Here is a 21,522-nt window from a genome sequence, read left to right on the forward strand (position 1 = left end):
GTCTGAAGGATTTGTTCTCCTCAGAGAGTTTTCTTATCTCTTTTTCCATTTGGCCAATTTTGCTTTTTAAAGCATTCTTTTCCTCCATAACTTTTTGAACTGTTTTATCCATTTGACCTAAGCTGGTTTTTAGCATGCTATTTTCTTCAGCATTTTTTTGGATTTCCTTGACTAAGCTGCTGACTTCATTTTCATGTTTTTCCTGTATCTCTCTCCTTTCTTTGCCCAGTTTTTCTTCCAATTCCCTCATTTGATTTTCAAAGTCTTTTTTGAGCTCTATCATAGCCTGAGCCCAATTTCTGTTTTTCTTGGAGTCTTTAGATGCAGGATCTTGTGCTTCCTCATCTTCAGACTGAGTATTTTGATCCTTCTTGGGCTCATTTGCAAAATATTTCTCAATGGTCTTCCTCTTATTTCTTTGCTTGTTCATTTTCCCAGCCTAAGCCTGTTTTTTGGGGTGCTTCCTGAGCTTTTGGGGCACTCCCACAAGGGTCTCAGTGTGTGAGGTTCTGTCCTCCCTCCTGGTCTGTGAATGACCATAAGCGCCCCCCCCTCTGCCACGGGGCCGAGGTGGGGGGGCCCTGTTCTATGGGGGGGCCTAGACTGGGATCAGGATCTGAATGTGTTCAGAGCCCCAGAGTCCTGTTCCAGGGACAGAGGACAGAGCTCTGCAGTCTCTCTTCACTCCCCTCCCTCAGCTCAATGGGCTCATGCCCTGGGGGCTCCTGCTTACTGGCTCCGCCTGCTTCTGTTTCCGGGTCTAGGCTGCAGAAAGACCAGGCTGCTTGCTGTGTGCCCTGAGGGCTGGGCTCTGGCAGAGGTCCCCCGCTGTTCCCCCCACTTTGTGCCCGGTGCTCCCCGGGGTGCAGCTCAGGAGACTCCCCTGCTGCTGTGAGCTGTGGCTCCCAGCGCCCTGGGGCTGCATCTGGGAGGCTGAAGTTCTTTGTCTCTGGCGGGCCACCCCTCCGACCCTGGGGAGCAGAGCCTTTCTGCTCTTTTCCAGGTTACCTTGAGTAGGAGCACTGCCTCACTGGGTCCCTCTGTGGGTTCTGTCTCTGGAAAGTTTAGTTAGAGCCCTTAATTTATGAGTTTTATCAGACAGCTCCCAAGACCGACATTCATTTCTTTCTTAGAAACTCGTTTAAAATTTTTTTGTCTCTTCTCCATTTCCACCGGCATCACTTTAATTCATTTATTCTAATCTAGATGTATAACAACATCTTGAGTTTGAGACCTTTAAAAGTGGAGCAATAACTCAAGGTTTGGATTGCTAGCATTGACCCTCACTCTCCTGGTCTGCGGTCCACATGCCTTGCATCACTACTGAAAGCCATAATCAAATCACATGGTCTGCATTTGCTCCTCTGTAATGCCTCTGTACCTTATTGGTTCCTCCTTCTGGCTGCTTCTCTCTTCCTGAAGATTCCTGACTTTTAATTCATCTATGATTTTATGTTGCCATTGCTTTCACGTACACTTGATAGTTCTCTCTCTATTTCTGGCTCATGTGTATAGACCTTGAAACTTGGGAAATCCATTTTTTAATCTACTACTTCTATGGAATTCCTTTCTTGAGAAACTGTTAGAGCTCTTACAATCTGATGGTCAGGCCAAGATGCAGCCTGGCAGCTAACACATTCAGGTTCTTTTGTTGTAGTCTTTCAAGCCCCTAGCCTGCCCTGGCCTAGCTGGTACATAGAGGAGCCCCTAGGGCTGCGGGCAGCTTGGACACTCATCTCTACCTCCAACTTCTGCCTGAATCAGTGACTGAACTCCATCAATCTTCTCCCAGGCAGAATGCCCCACTCTGCAGTCAGCACCTCCTAAGGGATCTTTGAGGGACTCAGGGAACAAACAGCATCAAGCCGACAACACCAGAACTCACAGCCTTCATTTCTGATACTCTGACAGGAATTCTGTGTCTTCCCTCTGGTTCTCTCCAACTTATACTGTATTTATCTTGTTTAGGCAGCATTGTTTGTATGTTGTTTCCTTGGGAGCTCTTTGGGAACAGGGATCCTCTTTTGGTATTCTTTGCATCCCTAGCATTCACTGCAGTGCCTGGTTATAGAATATTTGAATAAATGCTTATTGACTGACAGATTGTCAAAAGACTCGGCCTTAAAAATGATTTTGAATTTCTGAGCAACCTCAAGAAGGTACCCAAAATTCTGCATAAGGAAGGGACAGAGCTGGCAGTTGCTTCTTAGAGCTGGAAGCCTGAGGGGGAAGGGCAAACAAAATAAGCTGTAGCTACTGCTGCCATCCCTGATTCAATAGACTCATCTCCCCAGCCTCTAAAGAATAAGATAGTTATTTAAAAGACTAACAAACAAACAGTTGGAAAGTACCTTAGATTCTCAATCAATTTGTTATTTGTTTGACAGTCTGCTCGTGTGACCTAGATAAGTCACCTAACTTCCAAGGGCTCTAAACCAGAGGGGTCGGACAACCTTGGATGTAGTCTCAAAACCCTGTTTTTATTTGAGCTCCTAAGTTTAAGAGAAGGGGCTTACCTGGACTGGCAGATGGAATTTCCTCACTTGAGAACTCCTCTTAATCACAGGATAAGTCTTTATCCTTAGGACTAAAATTACAGATTTCTTCTCATGCTGGCCTAACATCAGGAGATATGGCAAGTAAGGGTACTTAACTAGCCCTTTATTTCTATAGCTGTGGACAATAAATACAGACTTTAGATATGATGGACTTGGCCAAGTAGGACATATTCTTAACCTTTTTTGTTTCATAAACCTTTCTGGCAGTCTAACAAGTCTGTTGGTTCCAATAATATTCACAAATGTATATAATAAAATTCATAGAATTATAAAGGAAAGCAATTATATTGAAATACAGCTATCAAAGTGTGGGTTTTTTTTAAAGGTTACAACCTCTAGAATAAGGACCCCTGAACTAGGGAATTGTTATATCTATCTATCTATCTATCTATCTATCTATCTATCTACCTATCTATCTATCTATCTATATATATATCACCACTTCTGGAAAATAACTTCATAAATGTATGTTGTATTGGTGGTGAGTTAGTAGCATCATCTTAGTGAAGGAGGGCCCTCATATAAACTCATTTTTAAAAATTCTCTTTATAGAACTATGATTTTCAGAAAATACTCTGTTCTTTGTATCAGATAGTCAAGCTAGTCTCCTCAGCCTTGTCCTCCACTCAAACTCTGCTAAGGAGGTAGAGAAAAAAGTATATATAAAGCTTCCAGATACCCTTGTCTTCTAACTTCTCTCATTGGGTGACTGCCTTGTTCTTCAAGGTATGTTTAGTAGCAGTACACTGAACTAGAGCTTGTCAATCCTAGATCTGTGGGAAGAAAAGAAACTTTTAGGGAGCAGCTAGGTGGCACAGTGGATAGAGCACCGGCTCTGGAGTCAGGAGGACCTGAGTTCAAATTTGGTCTCAGACATTTAATAATTACCTAGCTGTGTGGCCTTGGGCAAGCCACTTAACCCCATTGCCTTGCAAAAAAAAAATAAGAAAGAGCTAACATGGGCCCCTCTTGACATTTCCAATCTTTTTATTGTTGTTGATTTTTTAGTGAGGCAATTTGAATCTCTTAGAGGGGTCTTACTGATGCCTTAAAAACAACAGATCTTACACTCAGCAGCAGTGGACACAGCAGCTTTCCTTTTATCAAGAGATCTTTCTTTGAAATGAATATTTCTTCTGTGGTTGAGCCTTGTAACTCCTGAAGCAGACTGATAGTGGAGTAGAAAATTCAGAGTGGCTTTTAATAGTCCAAATTGGATTTTTTTAAAAAAGCTTTTAAGTTCAGTCAGTTGGAACACAATGGATTCAGAAGATGTTTAATTACATGTTGATTTTTGTTTGAGAAAAGAAAAGGAAATTCTAGTTCTTAGGAAAAACTGAGGTACAATGGAGGAACTGCTTCCTGGGAGTGATGATACCATGAAATCCATCATGTCATGTTTACATATTGTGGGAAAGTATGTTCTTTGCCTAGATGCTGTTTACTTTTGTTTACTTTTAGCTCAGTCTGTATTGTGAAACTCCATTTTAATACAAAAAGAGGTTCACTAGAGAAGCAATCTCTTTCTATCAAAATGTAGCCAGAAACTGACTTTTTAGTTATTTCTAGTGCCAATTTTGAATACATGCAGCATTGTTCATGGTGTCTTAAAGAACAAATTAGCAATTGTGTATAAATATTGAACTCTTTTGTTGATTGATTTAGGAACAAATGAAAGATTTTAGGATTTAATTAAATTCAGATATACCCATTCTCAATCTGTCTTCTTAATTTCAAGTCTCTAAAAATAATTTACATACAGTTCATATTTTACTTTCACAAGCAATATTAGAGCTATCCTTCAAGCTTAAAACTAGAGGGGTTACTCTTTGCATTTTAACCTGGAAAATTTAAACCTTCACAAACAAGAACATGAAATAAAGTTCTCCCTGCTATGTTGTCTATGCCTCACAGCACAGAAGTGCTTAAGACTCATTTTTGGAAAACTATTAACCATCTGTTTAACTGGTGATTTAGAATTCTTCTTAAAACATTAACATCTGTGCTTCCTGTCTTTTGTGTGTTTTATAGTCAAGTTGTTGCAATTTCTGGGTATTTAGTGTTTAATTTCCTTAAGGGCATTCTATAAAAACAGTGGTGGGACCTTGGGAAGAAGTTGGGGTTGGGTACGAAGGCCGAGAGGTGGCCACATAAAGTCCATGTGGTCAGACAGTTTGGTATGAAACTCATGGGAAGAATGGCTCATGTTTAGTGTTCTTGTTGGTGAATTCCCATTTTTACTTACAGGAATAATTTTTTAGTCACTTGTAATGATTTTTTCTTTCAAAAGAGTACATCAGAAAAAGTTTTAATGATGACTCAGAGCTACATTAAGAGGTGCTTATACTGTAAAGAAATACTACCAGGACCCAGTCTTTCACCACTTTGGAGAGCAGTTTCAGGGCATTCAAACATCTTGCTTCAGACTGCATTGACCTCCTACTTTTGGCTGTGGTTGTTCACTGTATTTATAGACCAAAAAAGTAATTTTTGGAAGCATTTCTGAGCAAATGAATATGGAAAGTTTTACTAGAATTCTCAGGAATCCTCAGCTCTTATAAATATTTTACTGAATTCAACAAACATTTATTGTCAGATATTTATGATTGTAAATTGTGATCTCTTACCACACTTCATAGAATGCCTTTTTTCTTTTTGTTCTTTCTTGCTGTTATTTTCACTGAATCTCTTACTAATGGAGAATAGAACTAAAGCAGGCATATACTTGTGTAGTAGCAAAGCAATGTGCCAGTGTTCATTACAAAGTTTTAAACAGGCAGTAGTATCTTCACTTGAAAAAAGAACAGCCTATTCTCAGTAATAGGGAAAAGAGTAAATTTTCCTTTTCATTTAATTGTCAAATCCAAATATTAAATCAATCCAGATAAAGTGAGAAGTAATTAGCTTTGGAGAGAATAAAACAGGCCATATCCTGATTGTGAGTGATCTCTGACTTTAAACCTCATACATGTACACTGGTTAGTATTACAGTTCTACTTAGTAGATTAGTAATTATTTATCATATAATCATCCTTCTTGACCTCTTTGTGGACTTTGTCACTACTGAGCACCCTCTCTTCTTTGATACCCTCCTCTCCCTAGGATTCGTGAAGATGCTATCTGCTGCTTCTCCTGCTGTTGGATCACTCCTTCTCAGTCCTCTGTGCTTTAAGCAAGTTACAATTATTTTGATTGTCTCCCCAGACTCTATCCTGGACCCTCTTTTCTTCTCGCTCTGTACTCTTTTGCTTGGTGATCTCATTATTTCCCATGAATTCAGTGATCATTTCTATGGGGATAATTCTCCTTTCTGTTTATCCAACCCTAACTCTATCTATTCGAAATCTTGAATCAGATGTCTCATAGACATCTCAAGCTCAACTTATTTAAAACTGAACTCATTATTTTCCCTCAAACCTTCCCCTCTTCTTAATTTTTCCATCTTCCATTTTCCATATCATCCTATATCCAGTCTCTGGGCTCACATCCTCCATATCGTCCTTGACTCCACATTTTCTCACTGATTGCCCCCATTTGTGATCTGTTGCATAGTCCCGTCAATCCTACCTTTGTCACATTTCTCAGGTACTCATCCTTCTCTCCTTGATGTGAATACCACCTTGGTATGAACCCACATTACCTGGATTATTGTTATGGCCTCCAGTTTGTTTGTCTGCTGCAGGTTTTCTCCTCACTCTAGTCTGTCCTCCACTTAGCCAACAAATTGGCCATCCTGTCGGGTGTAGCATTAATCAGGGGGGGTGCATTTCATGTTCTCCAGGAGCTCATAGCCTCATGGGGAAGCAGCATACAAACAACTGTGAATAAACAAGATGTGTGTGTATGTAAAAGTGTGTGTATATACAAAAAATAAAATGTATGTATACATATACATATTCATACATATCTATATCTCTCATATATGTGTATGTATATGAATATATGGCTTCCTTGCTGTTTTGCACACCAGTCTTTCTCCCACCTTTTTGCATTTTCACCAGTTGTCTCCTATGCCTGTAAATCTCTCCTTCATCTCCAGCTCTTGGCTTCCCTGACTTTCTTTAGATCCTAGTTAAAAGTCTCAGTTTCTACAAGAAGCCTTTTCTGATTCCCCCTTAATGCTCATACCATTCCTCTTTTGATTATTTCTAGTTTATCCTATGTGTAGGTTTGTGTGTGTGTGTATATATACTTTATATTGACATATTCATTTCCATGCTGTCTCTCCCCTTAGATTCCCTTTGGGTGGAGCTGTTTTTTGCCTTTTTTGTATCCCTAGCATTTAGTGTAGTATTTGGCATCTAATAAAGGAGTCCATTCTGTGGATAGAGAATCAAAAATTCAACCTCAAACTCTTACTTATGTTCCTGGGCAAGTCACTCAATCTCCATTTGCCTTAATCCATTGGAGAAGGAAATAACCATTCCAACATTCTTGCCAAGAAAACCCCATGGACAGGATGGTCTATGGACTCAACAAGAAAAAGACACAACTGTGAAAAGACTCCTGTAGGAAATGTCTCCTGACCTTCCTGTTTAAAATGTTCACTCATCTGTTTCCCCACAGTTTCCCATTTTTCAATACTTAATACTCCTTCTTCTGGAAACTAAGGACCACATTTTTGTACACATTCAATAAATTCTTCCAATTGTTTTGTTGTTATTAACAAGCCTCTTTAACTATCTGCTTTAGCACTTTCAAATAATGTCTTCTATCCTTAGACTGTCCCTGTCCCATAGTAATGCTCTCTGTTTTAGACCTGATAAAAAATAAAAAAAATATTTACCTTAATTGCCTGCTGTCCCTTTAAGAGTGCTCTGTTTTCAACCCAGCAAGATATCCAGACCATGTCTTTCCTTTCAAGACTGATTCCCCTCCAGGTTCGTCTGTCCTGATTTGGGCACCAGTTATCGCCTGTGATAGCTCTGGTGTGTGTCTGGACATTGACTTGTGAGAGTCAGGTTGAGTAGAAATGTACACGCACAAGATTGTGATACAAAATCTACTGATTTATTTTTGGAAACTCTGACTTTTATAACAAAAAAACTTATCTCAGAACCAATTAAAGGAGAACCAGTTTCCAAATTTCCTGGGTAAATTTACAATATTTGTTCTTAGAAATCTGCATACTTCTCTATCAGAAAAGCCTTTTTACAACCACCTCCCAGAGCCACAGATTGTCCCAGGTCAGGGTTCACTGGAGAGCTAACAAATCCATATGAAGAGCAAGAATACATACATATCTCTGATGGAAAAGGTCACCAAGGATACGTGTAAATCACTCCCAGGAGCTGTCTCTCAACAACTGAACAACAGCAAAAAAAGGCACTTAATAAATACTATTGAATGACATAGAAGAAGAATCCTAGATTTGAAAAGCAACTTAGAGTTCATGTGGTCCAACTTCCTGCATAATGAGTTTATTCTATTAATTAATTCAACAAATCTTTTTTTTTAAAGAACATGCTAAGACTATAGTACATATGCTACATGCAATGATAAATAAGGATGCAAGATAACTAGAAAAATCCTCTATAAAAGGGATCACTTCTAAGCCCTCAGATTACAATCTGTAGCTGTTCAACCCCAGGATGAAGGGTAAAAGTATACAAAAGAATGAGCTTCATTTGTGGCTCTTCTTGGCCTCATGGCTGTACTTGGCCAAGCCCTGCCATCTGGTTTCAGTGTCCCACTTCAAGCACTTCATCCATGGAATCTGTATTGAAGAAGAGTTGTTCCACTGCTGTTCTTCTTACTGGGACATACCTGTTACTCTCTCTGGTATCTGATTTACTAATGTTTTTCTATCTTTCCCTTTTTTTCAGGTCTAAATCAAATTTACAAATTTTCCTCTAGGCAAGTGCATTCTTCATTAGATAAATTTGATTTCTATCCAATAGCTCATAATTACCATGTCTTAAACCAGAGGACAGAAAAACAAATCCTATTTTTTAGCTCTCATACTCTTAGCCAGCTTAATATCCCTATCTCAACTACCATCTTTTAGCCAGATAAAATGTTATTTGTCTTCCCTTATCTTCCTTCAACTAGAAGCATTGCTGAAAATACCATCTCTATCCTATATACTTCAATTTTCTAACTATATAATCTTCTTGAAAGGAAGTACGTGGAGAAGCTCATCTGCTGCACAGGGTGCTCTTTGAGTTTAATTTTTTTTAATTTCCATGCATCTATTAAGCACCTATTATATGCTGGGCACTATGCCATTTGGTCAGTTGGCATACATTTATTATGTGATAACTGTGCTAAGCATGGGGAGTATAAATACGAGCCAAAAGGAAGACAGTCCCTTCCCTTGAGAAGCATCGGGGAGAGACTGAAAGTGGGGGAGGTATTAGACACTAGTGATAGCATCACAATGAAAGAAACAATCCCTTATACTCAAGCAATTTACATTTTAAACAAGAAAAACAGGCACATATATAAATATAAATATATTTATAGGCATATATATATATGAATAAAGGAGCCCACAATGGAGTATTTGGGGAAGGAAGGCTTTAGAGGCTGAAGAAAGGGGAAGAGAAGGGAAGACTATATATAGAAGCTGGTATTTGAATTGCTTCTTGGAGAAAGAGGATTCTTTAAGTTGGAAGTGAAGAAGTACATTCGAGGAAACCAGAATAGCCAGTGGAAAAGCCTGGAAACAGAGATGGAATGTCCTGTGTGAGCCAACTGAAGAAAGCCAATTTGGCTGGTTCACAAAGTGTGGGAGAGGGAGTCCTGCCCAATGGGCTGAAGAGATCCATTGGGACTCATCTGTATGGAGAACCGATTGGAGAGTGAAAGGGGAATTAATAAGAGACTTGTAATAATCTAGGCAAGAAGCTAATGGAGCGGCAGTATTAGTAGAGAGGAGGGATCAGATACAAGAATTTTGTGGAGGTCTGGCAGGATCTGGCAGCTGATTGTGAGATGAGGGAGATTGAGGATAACATTGTCATAATGAGTCTAGTAGATTAGAAGAATAATGCTTTCAAGAAGTATAGGGAAAATTTCAATATTTTCAAGAGATATAGGGAAAATTGCAGGAGTAGAGGATTTGGGGGAAAAGATAATGAGTCCTGCTTTGGACATGTTAAGTTTGAAATATCTCTGGTACATCTAATTTGAAATGTCCAATAGTCCATTGGTAGTACGTGACTGAAACCCTGGAGAGACTGGGTCTAGATAGATCTGAGAATAAACTGTAGCATGCCCATTGGGCAGGTCCCAGTACAGTTGTCTCAGGGGATGGGCTAAACAAGGTTAGGGTAACCAACAGGCCTCAAACTCTTCAGAGTTGGGGGATGTGAAGCACATGAAGACCTGGACAGATGAGAACTATTTGTTGTAACAACCACGAAGGTAATAATCAATTTCCAGATCTTGCCAAACCTCCACAAACAGGCATTGGGGAGTGCTTAGAGTTTGATCAGACATCAGAAAGACCCCAGGGTCATCCACTGCATCCTTAGTGTTCTGAGTTCTCTTAACTTTTGTCTGACCACTGGACTCAGATGATTCTGGAAGACAGAGTGAGGTTGCTGACTTTCTGTAACTGCTTCACTTACTTTTATTTATTCATTCATTCATTTGTTTGTTTATTTACTTATCTATCTATCTATCTATCTATCTATCTATCTATCTATCTATCTATCTATCTATCTATTTTAGTTTTTGCAAGGCAATGGGGTTAAGTGGCTTGCCCAAGGCCACATAGCTAGGTAATTATTAAGTGTCTGAGGCCGGATTTGAACTCAGGTACTCCTGACTCCAGGGCCGGTGCTCTATCCACTGTGCCACCTAGCCGCCCCTTCACTTTTTTCAATTCACATGCAAGTCAAAACATCATCCCAGTGATGCCATTGGTACTCTTCAAAAAGGAACAACCACAGATCATCAGTCAACAACACAAGGATGATAATTAAACCCCTGGGAGCAAATGAGATTAATCACCACCAGAGAGATTAAGATAGAAAAGAGGAATCTGAGGCCTGGACAAATCAGAATACCTACAATCACATCAGTGAGGGTAATTTTTTGAAGTGGTGCTGTTGTACCCAAAGAGTGAGACTGAGACCAGAATTTGATAAGGAGATCTTTATTCCCGGGGACTATCTGGGGATTGAGTACCCAAATCAGACAGTACCTGAATGTTCAGGGGATAGGGTTTTTATAGTGTTTTGTGGGGGGGAGAATTAGAACAAGCAGGATACAGAAGCAAAGTCAGCAGTTAGATATATTATCTTGTTATACTAATACAAACATGTAAACATATGACTCAGTATAGATAGGGGTGAGAAGGGGTCAGGGTCTTTGTGTAATGATTGTCTGAGATGGAAGGAGTCAGGAATTTACTATTTTATGGTTCCAGCCCCATCTGGGAAAGGGGGGAAGCAGTCCTGGAATTTAACAGATACAGCAAGACAATTAGTTTAACAAGCTTGCTTTGTAAATCTTTAGACAATTTTATGGTATATCTATGACCCCTTGGGTCCTATCGGACTATCTTCAGACCTAAAGGTGCCTAGCCAAAGTTATATTTCTAAGGAATTTCTCAGGGCCCAGAAGGATGTCAGAGATGCCTTTCTATACAGGAATTTCACAAACATTGATATTGTACTTCAGTGCAACTTGAAAACTATCCATTTCTTATTCTGTGAAATTTTTGTTTGGGTCTCCATTGAGGAGTTTTCTCTGAGTTGTTTAACATTCCTTAAGTGATATTAGTATATCACTTGAATTTTTCATTTATTCTTTGCTCTCATTAACTATCTCATACATCTTTTTTAATTTGATATTTTCTGAATGCCATTTCTTTTGGTATTCCTTAACAAACAAATCATTGTTGAGAATATGCTACAGATATAGAATGTTCTTCCACTATCCTTTTGGTTATTTTCAGTTCTGATCCTCTAGAGACCAGTTCTGCATGATTTGCAGCTTTATTACATCATTGAAAGTAAATCAGGGCAGCTAGGTGGCACGGTAAATAGAGCACCGGCCCTGGAGTCAGGAGTACCTGAGTTCAAATGTGACCTCAGACACTTAATAATTACCTAGATGTGTGGCCTTGGGCAAGCCACTTAACCCCGTTGCTTGGCAAAAACAACAACAACAAAAAGAAAATATATCAATGCAGAAAAATAACTTAATACTATAAGAATAATGGGACAGGAAGACTCAAGGCCAAAACAAGCTGGGCTTGAACAAGATGCTGGGCACAACAATAAGGGCTTTTATCTCTGTTAGTAGGGCAATATGTGGAACAAAAAAGGATTAGGACTCTTGTGACCTCTGAGGTATCTTCCAGCTCTAGATTTATGATTTTACTATTCTGTTGGCTTGGGCTAAAGGGGATGTTATAGATTTTTATCTCAATGTTTTAACAATATCTCTAGGGTTCTGTAATTCTCTGGGATTCTATGCCCTATATGCTAGCTACACTGGATTGCTTGTCACCCTCTTGACCGTTGTCTCCACATGTTTGCTTGTTGTATTCCCTCTCCTTGAGATGCTCTACCTGCCAATCCTTGATTAATCCTTTGAGGAAAAACTCAAGATACTACTTCAGATATTGAACCTTCCCCTGATTCCTCCAGCTTTCATTGACCTTCTCCTTCTTATGATAGTGTAGCATTTTAGATAGCTTTTATGTACTTTTCATTATCTAACTTGTTTATTTATCTGACAGATTTATCTCTATTATGGGTCTTTTTTTTTTTAACAACTTACCATTATAGGCGGCTGAGAGTAATTCTTTTCCCCTTTTGTATATAATTTAAAGATTAATTGATTTTAAAATTATAGCTTTGATCTCCTTTTCTTGTTAGAGTGCTTCATGTTTCTGAATTATTTTACTTCACTTTAAAAAAATGTAAAATAAAATGTAAAATGTAATGTAAAAATGTAAAATAAAAAAATGTAAGTAACACCACGTTAAGGCTTCCCCCCATTGAATGTTGTTGAGGGATGCTGTGCTGAGGAGCATGGAAATCTGAGGATTAGGTTGGAGGAAACGTAATTGCCAGGTGAATTCAGGTTAAATTTGCAAAAAAGGAATTTAACTTTAATGCACTATTTACCTATTTCATATTATTGGAGCTGAGAGCTGAGTCAAAGGGAGCTTCTAAACTTTAAGGAATAAATAAATTTGACATTTCACAATTTACTATGGAAAGATTAGTGAGGAAAAAACAGTGACTTTTCAAAGTTACAATTTTCTGGGTATAAGGGGTATGGAGAGAAGGAAGAGAAAAAGTGTGTGTGGGGTGTGGCTTGTTTTTCTTTTTGACAGAAGTCAGCTACTTCCTTCTTTTTGACTGGGACAGAGTTGGGATCTGGAAGACTGACAGTTAGGTGGAAGTCTAGAGAAGAAATCCATAGAACAATATCTTTTTTTTTTTTTTAGGTTTTTGCAAGGCAAATGGGGTTAAGTGGCTTGCCCAAGGCCACACAGCTAGGTAATTATTATTAAGTGTCTGAGACCGGATTTGAACCCAGGTACTCCTGACTCCAGGGCCAGTGTTTTATCCACTACAACACCTAGCCGCCCCTGAACAATAACTTTTTAAAAAATTTATTTGAGTTTTTTCCCAATTACATTCTAAAACAGCTTTAATCTTTTTTTTTTTTTAATATTGACTTCCAAATTCTAGCCTTCTTTTTCTCCCTTTCCTGAGATGGTAAGCAGGTAATAGGTTATACAGTATAAATATGTAAAACATTTCTATATTAGTCATTTTGTATAAGAAGACTCAAAAAAAATAAAGAAATTGAAAAATGGCATGCTTCAGTCTGCATTCATTCAAAATCAGTTCTTTCTCTGTTAGTCCTTAGATTAACTAAGTCATTCACCTTCATTTTATAGTATTGGTGTTACTGTGCACAATGTTGTTCTGGTTCTGTTCACTTCACTTTGCATCAGTTCATGTAAGTCCAGCAGATGGTCTAAACAAGGTGAAGGAATCATCTTGCTTGTCATTTCTTGTGGCACAATAATATTCTGTTACAATCATATACTATAGCTTTTTAAGCTGTTCTCCAGTTGATGGGAATCTCTTCAATTTCTAATTCTTAGCCAGCACAAAAAAAAAAAACTGCTATAAATATTAGATCTCCTCCCCCACCTTTTTTTTTCTTTGATCTCTTTGGAATACAGACCTAGCAGTGGTACTGCTGATCAAAGAATTTGCATAGTGATATAACTATGGGCATAATTCCAAATTGCTTTCCAGAATGGTTGGATCAGTTCTCAACTCTACCAACAAAACATGAATATCTGTTTTCTCACATCCCCTCCAAAATTTGTCATTTTTCTTTTTTTTTGTCATATTACCCCATCTGATAGGTATGAGTTGTTAAATTTGCAGTTCTCTAATCAGTAATGATTTTGAGTAATTTTTTTTTAGATTTTTGCAAGATAATGGGGTTAAGTGGCTTGCCCAAGGCCACACAGCCAGGTAATTATTAAGTGTCTGAGGCTGGATTTTAACTCAGGTTCTCCTGATTCCAGGACTAGTGCTCTATACACTACTCCACTTAGCCGCCCCGATTTTGAGTAATTTTAATTTGAATATAGATAGTTTTGATTTCTTTGTCTGAAAATTGCCTGGAACATCTTTTAAATGCATAAAGTTAAATACATAGGATTACAAATAAAATTTTATAGAAATTCAGCTATCAAAATATTTCTTTAAATTGTTTCAGACCTCAGGGTAAAAACTTTTGCTTTAGGCAAAGTCTGGTGTGCAGTCTATACTTCTCTCCCCTATTTTAGAATGGACAAGTTTCTTTAAGCTCATGCAAAGCCTTTTTTGCTTCCTCTAGTTCTTCCTTTCTTCTTCAAATTATCTTGTATTTTTGTATTCATGTGCCTCTTATATTTCTCTTGTTAAAAAATGAGCATCTTGAGGGAGTTTTTGTTTTTGTTTCTCCTTTTTCAGTGTCTTAAATATAGTATCTTTAAACAGTATTTATTGAATTGAATTTCTGATCATTTACAAATTTGGATGAATTTAAGTAGCATATTTATGATGGAAACTAACCCAAACTAGGGATGAATGTGACTTTGAAATTTATCAAAATTTTTAGTAGTTCATTACTAGGGTATGACAAAAGAAAATTCAGTTTCATTATCCTTTGAGTAGACTGTGTAGACAGACTTTTGAGTTGCCACAGCATGTGGTTGAGCAAGTTGCCCTTGGAAATAGTAAATATGACATAATGATATGTTATCTGCCATATGCAAAAATGATTGTATTCAGTGTCAGAAGTTTAGATCTCTTTGATAATTGCAAAATAAAACATTTCTCTTCAGCCTTCCTATAATGTAGTAGCCATTTGAGTAATAGGGAAAAGAAAAGGAAAGGTATTTGCATTTTCTCCATATTAACCAAAGCAACAATTAATCCTCAGCAAGACTGATAACCAATCTTCAACAAGTGAGCAAAATTATTGAACTTCAGCACTGGTCATTTTAATTCAATTCCTTTATTTTATTGGTAAAGAAAAAGGCCTGAGATAAATGGCTTGCTCAAGAACATAACTCTAGTTAATTGAACAGCTGGGATTTAGAACTTAGGTCTTCTAGCTTCCTGTTTCCTATTCTTTCCATCACACCACAGCAACTCCATTTATCGTATAGATACCATACCAAGTTTCAGGTTTATGTTATTTTACAAAACTGCTAAAATATCTCATGTAAGGATTCTCAAGGTTTTAATATTTTTTTGATAATATGCCTAACCCAAATGAGACTTCATAATGTTTCCAGTGCCTCACACTGGGTTTTCATATTTTAGAAGTTTTCATATAGTAGAAGTAAATAATTGATAAATTTATTGATTACCTATATCTATTCAGGAGAGGGTCAGGGATGGGATTAGTGAAGTTCAGTGGGAGAATTGTATCACTTGGGCTAGAGATAAAAGGACTCCATTCAGGTTGTAAATTAGAGTACTGACAGATTTTTTAGAGAATCCCAAAATAAAGGGAAAAAATGAATGAAAATTATAGAAATTAAGGAAAGAAGTCACTCCAGGATTCACCAAATGCAGTCAAGAACAAATGATGTATCACTTTTATAAAACAAATTTTTTTTTGAACAAACAGTAAAACAACCCAAAGAAGACCTATAAGCCTGTGCCTCTCCTCTCTGGAGAATCAAGCATGTCCTGTGCTTGGGTATCTTAGCAATAACCACTTTTCTCCTCTCATCAATGCCCCAGAGACTAAAGAGCACAACATAAGCACGCAACCAAGGAGAAAAATTGTGTCTTTTGCAGTTTAAAAGACATAGCTTGCAAAGACATTTTAGCATACAAGTATAAGTGTAATATTTTGTGAATATTGAAAAGTTTGAAAATACGATAAATGTTTATTGAATTACTGAAGCATATACCCTGTGTTTGACACAGTGCTAAGTGATTTACAAATCTCATTTGATCCTTCTAATAACCTTGGGAGGTAGATGCTATTAACCCCATTTTATAAATAAGGAAAAGGCAGCTAGGTAGTACAATGGATAGAGCACCGAACTTGGAGTCTGGCGGACCCCCAGAGTCATCCCCAGTCATCCCGATCCATATCTGACCACTGAATCCAGATGAAGTGGTGACTTAGCACAGCCTCCTCCTGCCCCACTCAAATCCAGTTCATGTGCTTGTCATGGCATCACCTCTATGATGTTATGGTTTTCTTCAAGAAACATTATTGCAGATGAGGAAACTGGGACAGAATAAGTGACTTACCTATGATCACATGGCTAGTAAGCTCTGGAACTAAAGTCTCCTTGAATGTAGAAACTATAGGTCTTCCATGTTGGTTTTTGGGCATCTCTTCAATCTATCTTATGAGACTTAAACGAGGTAGTAGATAGAAGAGTCATTTTTATTTTTATCACTCTTAAATTCCTTAAAAGCCTACTCCATGTGGATTCCTCAATGTGGAATGGATGTGGCTCTGGGTTCTCCAAGGCTATGCCTGTGGAACATAAACTCTGGAAAATTTTATCATCCTAGAAAGACTTTGAGTGTATGTAAGTAGTAATAGATCAACTCTCCTTTTCTAGTGCCATCCAAAACCATCATCATAAGTAGGCTAGCCTCTTAGTGGAAATTTTTTTGACTGTTATAACCCATGAAAACAAGCCATGGTATTGTTTCCTGTCATCTTTAGTGCAACCCTCTTCTCACTGGGGACCAACCAGAAGTTTCCTATTTCATCTTATCGAGGTTCATGACCCTCAGCAAGGAGATAGAGTGCATATTCAGCTCTATGGGAGGGATACCAATTCTTCAGTGGTTCCCCTGATTATCCCTGCTGCAAAATGCTTGTTGATTGATTACATTTCTTCTTTGTAGATTCAATCCAATGTTTTAGTCTATAGAAGTCTTTTTGTATCCTAAGTCCAAAGTCTGTGTTAATTTTCCTACATAATTTTGCATTTTGTTGATTGATTACATTTCCTCTTTGTAATTTCAACCTAAAGTTTTAGTTTATAGAAGTCTTTTTGTCCAAAGTCTGTTAACTATCCTGCCTAGTTTTGCATCAACGGTAAATATGATAAATAGACCATTTTTATCAGTCATTGATAAAAATGTCACATAGCCAGGGGCAAAGATAGACTTTTAGGATCCTGTCCTCAAGACCTCCTTCCAGCTGATGATGGAGCAGTTAATGATGATTTGAGTCTGGCTGTTCAGCCAGTCCTGAATTCATTGAACTATTCAGTTTATATCTCTCTGTGTGGAAGCAACTGATAGGTGACGTAGGTAGAGGGTTGTTGAGCTTAGAATCAGAAAGACCCAAGTTGGACTCCTACTTCAGATACTTATTAGCTGGTTGTCTCTGGGCAAGTCCTTTCAACTTACTCAGTCTCTTCATCTGTAAAATAGGGGTAATGATAGCACCCCCTCACAGGCTTATGGTGAGGAGCAGATGAAAACAGTTTTTATAACTTTGTATACCTTCAGGTATAGTTTAAGTACTAATTATAATTATAAGGGATTTTATCAAACGCTTTGATAAATCTTGAAAAACAGTTGACAAGAGAGAGAGATCATGGACCCAAGATAGATCATAAGACACATTTTTCAGACCACCCATGGCTACCATAGGATTTTGTTCTGTTTTACTATGTATATTTGCTTTGTTTTTATTTTTTATTTTTCATTGGGGTATATGAAAGGGAGAGGGAGGTTAGGATGAAAAAAGTAGAATAAAGAATGAAAAGGGATCACTGAAGCATTTATCAAAAATTCACAAAAAAGAACAGAAGGAAGGTCAGGAAAGAACTGCAAATAGGACTGATTTGCAATTTGCATATTAAGCTCATTATGTAATTTTTAATAAAGTGGTCTATAATATATTCCATTTCATGTATAATTCTCTTTTTCTATTCTACTATGAACGTTGCAACACTTGTTTTATTTGGCATTTGTTAAGTTTAGGTTACAAAGTTCATTTTGAAAAATACAACCTAACTAAACAATATCTAAAGCATTTCCCTGAATTACCAGTCTAATAAGTTTGTCCAAAATACGGAGATGGTATTAGTTTGGTGTGTATGATCTGTTGGTGTTGAAGTCTTATTGGCCCTGAGATTGTTACTTTCTTTTCTAGATGTTTTTAAGTCATTCTTCTAATTCTGTAATTTTGCCAGGAATCAGCACTTACTTGGCTGCCAAACATAGGCAACCATTTTTGTTTCTCAAGACTCTTAGTTTCTTCAGATGTAAAGTAGGAATAATAATCTCTTGATTGTTTACCTCATGGTATTGTCATGAAAAAAATCTAAATACCTGTGAATATTATTATTATTATTATTATTATTATTCTCCAAATTGTCAAAGATTTAATACTTCTACCCCCTTTTTGTATCTTTCTAGTCTATTGCATATGCAGACATGGATTTCAACCAATTAGAGGCTTTTCTGACTGCTCAAACTAAAAAACAAGGTGGAATTACAACTGATCAAGCAGCAGTCATTTCCAAATTCTGGAAGAACCACAAGATAAAAATCAAGGAGAGTCTAATCAATCAAAGTCGATGGGAAAACAGTCTGAAATCCATGAACTGGAGAGTAGATTTGAAGTCTCAGTCAAAGCACCTTGATCAAATTAATACTCCTGTTGCTATTGTGGAACTGGAACTGGGGAAAAGTGGACAGGTAAGTTAAACTTAATATTTCATTTGAAAAACTCGATTTTTTTTATTATTATTTATACCAGAACACTATGTAGCACTTAAGTTAATTTTGTCTAATAGTTGTCTTTGGCACCATCTGCCTTCCATGAATATTCAGAAATAATACCAAAAGATGCTATTTCCTGTTATGTTTCCTTTGAGTTAGTTTCCCGAAAACGTGGATGTCACCATATTGTGGGAGGAATCTGTGACCTAGACTGAGGGTCATGAGAGCTGGTCGAGATGAACAGAGTGTACCCAAGTTTTTATTGGAAAAAATGGAAAAGAGCTGGCTCTAAATACATTTTAGGTAGATCTCAGAATCCTTGGCAGAGAATCAGAATCTCAAAAGCTGTGATTGGGATACTAAATAAAGACTATAAATTGTGATTTAGAGAAAAAACCCTCACAGAACTTTCTTAACCATTCATTTTCACAGTTCAAGCCAGTTTGAAGAAGTGACACCAAATCTTCTAGTCTTGAAGTTTCTGAGTTTGGATTCTTTATGTCTTAGATAAGCTTTGATTCAGTTGTGTCTGCTTTCAATATGTTCACTGAAAAAGACTAAATTCTCCTTTTTTTTTTTTTTAATGACCACAGCCTTCCAGGGTACCTGAGTCAGCCCTTTCTTAACCCTCTCCCAATACTTTTTGAAATCATTTGGTTTTGTGCCGCATATGGATTGCCAGATCAGGCCTTTATTAACTTGGTTTAGGTTATTTATCTCTATGAGAAGAGAACTTATAATTAGATATAGAAAACCCAGATTATTGAATAACCTAATCAAGTTTTTTTTAACAATATGAAATTATTCAGATAAATAATCAAATATGTGCTCCCAGTACAGTATGATGTAGGTTTTATCCTTTTGCCCCCATTAAGACAGTATCTTTAATTAGATTTTCTTTTGAGCTTCCTTTGTGTACTCCTTCCTTTAAAGTTTTTGTGAACATTTTATAATTGTATTGCAATATTTGCCATTCTGTGGTGGGTTGGTTTTATTTCCTTTTTAAAAAATGTTTAAATAATAATAATAATACTGATAATAAAATAATAATAATAGTTAAATAATGTTTAAATAATATATAGTTCTGTTTTTCCAAAGGCAATGGGATGCAGTGGCTAGAGAGTTGAGAGTTTAGAATACCTGATGGATTCAAGTTCTTTCTCTAAAACACTGGGACTCTGTGACCCTGGGCAGGTCTTTTGATTTCCCAATGCCATAGGCAACTCTTAGAACCTCTTTGGTTGAGATGCTGGTCTGCAGAAATAGAAGGAATGTCCTTATTGGGAGTGTACTGTACCAATAAAATCATAGGTCCAGGCTTTCTTCTTCACCTTCCTCCTCCTATTCTTTTCTAAAAAATGTTCTGTGGACATTTTTAATCACTTATTATAGGACACATCTTGTTATTAATTCAGTAATGAATTCTTCATTTTTATTTAGTTCATTTGATCCCTGTACATATATGACATTCATGTTGTGAAATTGATGTCAGTATTTTATTGATTTAAATGTATGAACTGGAATGAACCAAAATTCAAGCAGTTTATTTTAACTACTCATCAGAATGAATAGTAAACCGAGATCTTAACACATGTTGTAAATTAGTTTTTTTCTTAAATTTTAGTTAGATTTTATCAATAACACTTTCACTTTGTGCCTTTGAGAATTAGTAATTCTTTTTTGTTTTGTTTAGGGAGTAGAGGATTGCACAGGATTTAGGGTGTAAGGACTTCGGTAGTCTCTCTGCCCTGCTCAGATCCCCTGAGTCACCACCAAAGTAAGGCCTGCAGTCCCCTGCTGACTAGCAGTTTCAGATCGTGTGGCTCCCCCACAGCATGAATCGGCACTCATCTCCTTAATTTTGACATCATAACAACCCATTGAGCTTTACTGGTTTGGGTGGCCCCTTCTCGTCATGAGTATTTCCTTTCAATAAAGCTGTCTTGTTTTACTTTCTTTATTCTAGCTCCTGTTTTGTGTTTACTTCCATAGCTATTGCTTGAGGGCCTGGTATATGCCAGTCCCCAGTTGGGCAGGGGAGATAAAAGGCAAAGCCAAAACCATTTTTGCCTTCAAGGAGATAACTGTCAAAAGGATCTTTTGATACTTAATTTTAAGTACCAAAATGAAATAGTGAAATACTAATATCAAGTTTGATTTTCTGCTTTTGATCACCAAAATTTTCTTATTTATGTTTTTTATTTTACCAGTTTTGCAATTAGATACATTTGGAATTTGTTGAAAAACCAGATCCAAAGTGAAGTCACCAGTGATCTGATAACATCTTAGAAAGTCTCTAGAGGAGTACTTAAAGGTTCCAAAACATTTTTATCAAGGACCAGTGGAAAATGTAGTTGGTATGCTTGTCAAGTTTACAGATAACCTGGGGTGAAAAGGCTAACTAAGATATTGTCGATCAACTAGCATTTATTAGAGAGATAGCTCTATGCACAAACAGGATAAATAGGGGGTATGCCACAGAGGGAAAGTATGGCAAGATTGAGGAGGGCTGGAAAAGGCTTCTTGCTGCAGGTGAGATGTTGGCTGAGAAAGGAAGTCAGGGAGGCCACAAGGCAGAGATCAGGAGGGAAGAGTTCCCAGCCTGGGGGATTGCTGGTGAAAATGCACAGCCAGGAGATGGAGGGTCCCACTGGAAGAATGGCAAGGGGATCCTAGAGTATGTAGGAGGTGCAAGAATAAGATGACTGGAAAGATGAGTGGGCCAGGTTATAAAACAGAAGATATAACCGTTGTTACTGGTGGTG

The 21,522-nt window shown here is 37.4% G+C and overlaps 1 protein-coding gene across 3 annotated transcripts in view; it reads left to right on the forward strand.

Annotated features, from left to right (window-relative positions):
* COMMD1 (copper metabolism domain containing 1) overlaps nucleotides 1-21,522 on the forward strand; it is a 289,683-nt gene that overhangs the window by 92,960 nt on the left and 175,201 nt on the right. For all 3 annotated transcript variants that reach the window (XM_074206937.1, XM_074206932.1, XM_074206942.1), the window contains exon 2: nucleotides 18,452-18,733. In XM_074206937.1, the coding sequence (XP_074063038.1) occupies nucleotides 18,452-18,733 (282 nt within the window). The remainder of the gene's footprint in view (nucleotides 1-18,451; nucleotides 18,734-21,522) is intronic.

Source organism: Macrotis lagotis, chromosome 1, assembly GCF_037893015.1.
Source record: "Macrotis lagotis isolate mMagLag1 chromosome 1, bilby.v1.9.chrom.fasta, whole genome shotgun sequence".
In the NCBI taxonomy this organism is placed as follows: domain Eukaryota; kingdom Metazoa; phylum Chordata; class Mammalia; order Peramelemorphia; family Peramelidae; genus Macrotis; species Macrotis lagotis.